This window comes from Ciona intestinalis, unplaced genomic scaffold, assembly GCF_000224145.3.
Source record: "Ciona intestinalis unplaced genomic scaffold, KH HT000180.1, whole genome shotgun sequence".
Classification (NCBI taxonomy): Eukaryota; Metazoa; Chordata; class Ascidiacea; order Phlebobranchia; family Cionidae; genus Ciona; species Ciona intestinalis.
Window position 1 is genome coordinate 100148 of NW_004190502.1, and position 6609 is coordinate 106756.

Here is a 6609-nt window from a genome sequence, read left to right on the forward strand (position 1 = left end):
AAGATTTTTTAAATTTTTTTGGGGGGGTTGAAAGGGGGTGGGGTCACGACCCCCGAACCCTCCCTGGCTGCGCCACTGACTGTAACAGTAAGTTTGCATTTTTCTGACTGTTTTATAATAAACTGTTTTTACATTTGGTGAACCCAGGGCTGCTGCAACCAATGCATATTACTGAGGCCTTATGATGAACTTGCATGCCTTGCACAATATAAACCAACATCACTCAAAGCCCTTTATATATATAACCACCCACCCACCTTAGCCCCAGTAATGGTACACCCATAAATACCCACCTTAGCCACAGTAATGGTACACCCATAAATACCCACCTTAGCCCCAGTAATGGTACACCCCCTCATGGTAATACTCGCACCCTCTCGCACAGTGACCCCCGTCCCGTCACACCTCAGTAAACAATTAACCAACCGAGCATGACCGCTTTCAACACGGAGGATTCCCTCTGTATTGTCCGCCTGTGATGTCATAATAATACAAATATATAATTTATGATGTCATAATAAAAAAAAATTGCAAAGTAAATGACATAATAAAAAACGAAACATTCTGTCATTTCTAGTTTAATTATAACAGCATATTCACCAAGAAAAATAAATATACATTATGTGACATTAAAGTAATTTATATGATAATAAAAGAACAATTATGACATCACAACCACCTGATTGAAGGTAATATTCTCAATTGTGACATCAGCAGATGAAACGTTAACGAACAAATCGTCGTACGGTATTGCTTCAATTATGATGTCATCACGTTCGCCCTCCCCTAGTGAAAATATGATGAGTCAGAAACGAGGGACCATGACTCGAAGGTTAACGAGCAAACTGGTAACATTCGTTTAGATGAATGATACAATCTGCGTGTTGGGGTTAACGGGACAACCCTGGTCTAAATCCTTTCAACAATGACATCACCCATATAATGGAAACCATTTAAGATGGTCCCATGGTGTGGTATAGCACCAATATACAATATTATCAGATGTTCACACTCACCTTTTATAGTGATAGATTCAGTCAACTCATGGAAGCCCTCGCCGCTATAAGTACCGGGGAATATGAGGATAATATCTCCTTCATAGCATTGTTGGAGGGCTGACTGGGGTGTCTTGTGTTGTCTGTTGCATAATAAGGCTTATTATCATGTACATATGTTATTTTGATGTTGATTATGACATCATCACATTGATTACCACCATAGTACTCACTGCATAACAGCATCATCATGAAACGAACGCAACATGGCTGGTGTAAGCTTATCAACCACTATGTGCGTTACTGTGTAACCATCTGCACGTGGTCCCTTCGTTCGACGGAGCACACGGGGGAAGCATGGACCTTCAGTTCTGTTGGGAGATTAAAACATCTATTTTTGCAAAAGATAGGAACAACATCTTTAATCATTTGCGTACATCTCATATTTAATCAAAGCCTTGTTGTAGCAATTGGCATTTATCACACAGAAGTCTCCATGTGTGGGCTACTAACAAGCAGTGTGGCCCCTTATGGACCTTGGGCAAAGGCTTTTATAGCAATCTAAAGAACCCTAGTACCTTACACAGTCATACACCCCCCTAGCAAGGCCATGTACTTGTGCAGGGGTATTTCATTGTGGTAAAGTCTATACAATCAATACCCACCCACCTCAGTTGTAGAGTCTCCCATATCTGTAGCAACCCACTCAGCATCAAAACCTCATAATATTTCCTCCAACATTCTACGGCCTCGCTGTTTGTTGGTTCCCCCTCGCTCTGTATACGTGCCTGTGATGTCATAATCATTAATATACGTGCCTGTGATGTCATAAGCATTAATATACGTGTATGTGATGACATAGGAATTAATATAGTAATAAGGGGTAAGATGGGATACCGTTTGCTCATAATATCTCATATTTAATCGTGTTTTGAACAATTAACAATGCTGTTTTAGAGTCACACATGCTTAATTATGACATCATAATACCTGATAATCAAGCAATTCACGTCGACGAACGAGATATTTTGCCATTGTTCGATCGTACCTGTAACAATGAACATTATGATGTCATAAATCCACATAGTGACAATACACCATCAAACATTGGTTGAATCTACTTACAGTTTAAATATTAAATATTTACTTTCCAGGTGAAGGGAGTTATAAGGTGGATTATTTAAATAACTACCTTAAGTTCCAAGGCCACCAATTTCATAAAATAGAGTTAAAGTTAAGTGTTAAGCATATGTTTTAACTCAAAGTTTTGAGTCTACAGCTGATTTTACCCTCCTGTTATACAAACAAGCAGAGTCAAAGTCAAGTGTATATATACATAATACATATATATGTGTATATGTATGAAAAAAGAGAAACTGTATTGGAATTAAGTATAAGAAAAACCTTTTAAACCCTCATATAAACCCCCTCACATAACACCCCAACACACACTTTACCTAGCAATTTTAGCCCAGAGTTTAGCAATATTATTATTAGCCCAGAATCTGCTAAAACTTAAACCCCCCACCTTTGAACAAGCGGAGCCGGTACAAGCCCTGTTATGACATCATAATACAGTTGCAACCTGGCTCGTAGATAAGCATCGAACGAATGTTCCCCTTCGTCCTCATCGTCCCAATCGCGTCGCAAATTCTCAAAATAAAATCTATAGAAACATTATTTTATCATGTATGCAAATATATATATAGATATTCTATATGGGTGATGTGTTAGAGGACAAGAAACTATGCAATATCTTATATATAGACACTAACTGAGCCAAACTTAGCTTACCATACCGCCCCATACACCATGGAACCGTGACAAACTACACCAAACAATATAGCATATAAACCCCACCATACCATATACTTTGCGTGATACTGATAGCATATAACCACTGGTATATAACATAACACAGAACACTCACTATACCCACCTTGCATGATGAACAATCTGTGCTATCCTCTCTTGCTCCTTTACCCTCTCATTGCTCCCCACTCCTCCCACTCCTTCTCCTCCCTCCTCCTCACTACTATCATCATCATCATGGTCGATATCAACGGGGAACAACTCGGTAATATCCAGCGTGTACTCTAGCTCCCTCAACTGGGCGTCCACTACTTCCCTCGGAACTGTAGCTTCGTTACACACGAGGGGGTCAACGAGGCTCACTTGCGCTTGGTCCCCGCACACATCTTCAACCTATGATCAATGTGTTTGGTTAAATATAGGTGTTTAATGTATTTAGTAAGGTTATATAGGCATTCATTGGCTTTAGGCTAGAGTGGCTTTTACTCAGAAGAAAAAAACAAAAAAAAGACCTTTTGACCGAAATATATTTTGTGTTGGTGGGACAATGACAGTATACTTACAAAGTTTAATAATTAAACCAATATATATTCTGTCTCGTGAAGCAAGGTGAAACACAGTATGTGTAGATCACTATATCTGCAGCTTCACATTGGCGTCACTTTTTAAATTTTTAACAAAATCTAGGTTTACATTTTAAACTTTAAAATTACCTTGACGAGAATATCGACAGTCCGTGGGAAATCCCCTCCATAAGGACCCCTCCACATCGCCATCCAGTGTTTATTGGCCAAGTTTTCTTCCAAATATAAATGAACGCGATGTAACACCTGTTATTGTGATGTTGTTAAATAAATAATATAAGGGTGAAATCTTCGTAGGGGATCTTGGGGTTGGAGTTGGCCCATTACCCCAACACTCCAAGACTTTTGTTTAGGTACATTACGGCAAAATGTTTCAATTTTACAGACAGCAATTTATGTCGTTTAGCAATCCCAGGGGTATACCGTACACAACCATACATAATTTCCAATAAAATGTCAAATGTGGTAACTGCATGGTAAAAAATTAACCTAGGCAACAAAAAAAGATGATTGGACAACACACACAATAACATGAACTCTCGTTTACATACATTAGTTACAACACCTGCCCAACAAAATGTAACTACAGTTGTTAAATATAAACTTCAACCATTAGTTCCAACCCACCTGTGAAGGACGACACGCAGCTATTTTCACTTCTTTACAGTAGATATCGTAACGCTCCTGACATGAAAACTTTGGTAGCGTTACCAGACTAACTGTTGGTATGACGGTACATGAGGAGGTATGGGGGGGATGGCTGGAAGTGCTCGGCACCTTGGGATAAAGGGAGGGTTTATATACTTTTTATGGTGGGCTACTTGTGTACAATTCTACTTCGGCAGCTTATTTTAGCCCACTGGCGCCCACTTACGGAGAGGCGGGGAGGCGCCGCCTCCCGGTTTTTTTAGCGTTATCATATAAAAATTACGAAGAAATAGCGTACACGCGATGCACCGTATTTATTTTGCAATATTCGTTTCGTTTTCATGTAGTTATACATGTTTCATTCAACAACGCACAATGCGTATTATGCGAGTTTCAATCAACGCGTCAAAGGACATTGTTTCGTAAACAACACTGAAATGCAATGCAGTTAAACCATACAATGCGCCCCTGGGTTATTTAAACCAAAGGAATAAGTTTTTAATTTTTTGTTGGAAGTCTTAATTGCGAACGAACATTATGCCAAGTTTTCCTCTATTTAATATAACATTCTCCTTACACGCAGCATTCTATTCGCCGACGCTTATCGGCGAGATACTTTTATATAATAAAGCACTTAACCTCTAGCCCAGTATAAAATGCGGCAATGAATAGTCTTATTATTAGTTTATTACTATGACGTTATAAATACATTTATGTGTATTCCACCAAAGCCAGCAAATCAAATTCAAATATAAACAGTATGCACAGAACTACCCGTACGAATAATTTAAATAATTTAAAAGATGAGCTCCCAGTCAAAAATTCAAGGTTTTTTTAAGAAAATTTCAAGTGAGAACATTAAAGAGGGTGAAAATATTAGGAAGGAACAAGAGCAGCGAGTCAGTGACGTAGACCAAATCCGTAATGTCATCAGTAATTTAAATCGGCCATCAACATCTGGAAGAAAATTTCAGGACTATTGGGTAAAAGATTTTTCTTGGATTAAATACAATACAGAAACCGATAGCCTAGTATGCGGAATATGTAAATGGGCTCTTGATAACAACCGCGCTGGACCCGTTGCTCGAAGTTTTCTTCAAAATCAGGGAAACGTTTGGGTGAGTGGATATGCCAATTGGAAAAAGGGGAAACCAGGATTAGTTAAACATAATGACAGCAAGCATCACAAGGAAATGGCAACTTTATTTGCTGGTGAGGCTGGTGACGAGGCGTTGCTAGAAGTAATAGCAATAAGAAGAAAAAAGGCAGTTGCAACAAATCGTAACGCGTTGAAGTGCATATTTAAATCAATTATATTTTTAACGAGACAAGGGCTAGCTGTTCGTGGTCATTCGGACACAAATTCCAATATGCATCAGGTACTAAACTTTATAGAACAGCATGATCCCGATTTAAGCGCTTGGTTGAAGAGCGACAAAAAGTACAAGTGGCTGAGTCACCGGATTCAAAATGAAATTATTTCCATTTGCTCTTCAGCAGTCGCGGCAACGCTTATAAAAAACATCAAAGTCTCCAAATTTTTCAGCATAATTTCAGACGAAACTTCTGATGTGTCCAGGCAGGAACAAATCTCCATTTGCTTGAGGCATGTCGACGAAAGTTTCAAAGTAAATGAGAGCTTGATCGGCTTATTTGGTACGACGGCCACAGACGCTAATACTATAGTGTCAATCATACTGCAAGCGCTGAAAGACCACCGTCTGGATATTCAAGACTGCAGAGGCCAATCTTATGACGGGGCAGCGAACATGCGTGGAAAAATAACTGGAGTTCAAACTCAAATTAGAAAAATTAATCCGCTCGCCACTTTCGTTTATTGTTCGGCTCACCAACTAAATCTTGTCGTGCAAGAAGCATTGAGCACTCATGTGGATGCGGTAAATGCTCTTTCTGTTCTTGGAGCGGTGGTTAAATTTATTAAAGGGTCTCCTAAACGTTTGGCTATGTTTAAAAACTTTCATCTCGGAAACGAAGATACACCGTCTTGCTCCTTAAGACCGCTGTGCCCAACTCGGTGGGTACTACGGTTACCAGCTCTTGAATCATTTTTATTAAATTACGAAAAAATCCTGGATTGGCTGCAGAGCATGGAATCAGAACCGACCATCGACGCTGTGACGAAGGCAACTGCCAGTTCTTTTTTAGGTTCATTAGAGCAGTTTTCAACGTACTTCATGCTTCGTCTGATGGAGAGAGTTTTGATCCCGGTTCATCCTGTTCATGTTAGAATACAATCTCGTGAAACAACCATGGCAGATGTACAACAACTTATTAACACACTGTTAAATATTGTTTCCGATGAAGCCCATTCAGTTCAAAATGCAACGGCCTTTTACAACTGTGTTGTAGCTGCCGCTCGGGAGCTTCGGATTTCCGATCCTGTAATAAAACGCAGTCGCCGATCATTGGAACAGGTGTCCCCTGAGAACTACTATTGTAAAACCTACCAGGAAATTATAATTCATCATACCAATCACTATTCCAACAATTTTCAAAACAAGACTTGGATGCAGTACAATTATTGGAAAACTTGATTTGGGAAAACCGAC

At 39.3% G+C, this 6609-nt stretch overlaps 1 protein-coding gene across 2 annotated transcripts in view; it reads right to left on the reverse strand.

Moving 5' to 3' along the window:
- Window positions 1-218: 218 nt before the first annotated feature.
- The window catches only part of LOC100175115 (testicular spindle-associated protein SHCBP1L-like), an 11750-nt gene continuing 5359 nt past the window's right edge, over window positions 219-6609 (reverse strand). For both annotated transcript variants that reach the window (XM_026839263.1, XM_026839264.1), the window contains exons 5-14: window positions 4019-4168; window positions 3521-3637; window positions 2935-3200; window positions 2524-2661; window positions 1986-2043; window positions 1665-1783; window positions 1229-1366; window positions 1017-1138; window positions 680-786; window positions 219-473 (exon numbers count right to left, since the gene is read on the reverse strand). In XM_026839263.1, the coding sequence (XP_026695064.1) occupies window positions 234-473; window positions 680-786; window positions 1017-1138; window positions 1229-1366; window positions 1665-1783; window positions 1986-2043; window positions 2524-2661; window positions 2935-3200; window positions 3521-3637; window positions 4019-4168 (1455 nt within the window). In that variant the 3' untranslated portion in view covers window positions 219-233. The remainder of the gene's footprint in view (window positions 474-679; window positions 787-1016; window positions 1139-1228; window positions 1367-1664; window positions 1784-1985; window positions 2044-2523; window positions 2662-2934; window positions 3201-3520; window positions 3638-4018; window positions 4169-6609) is intronic.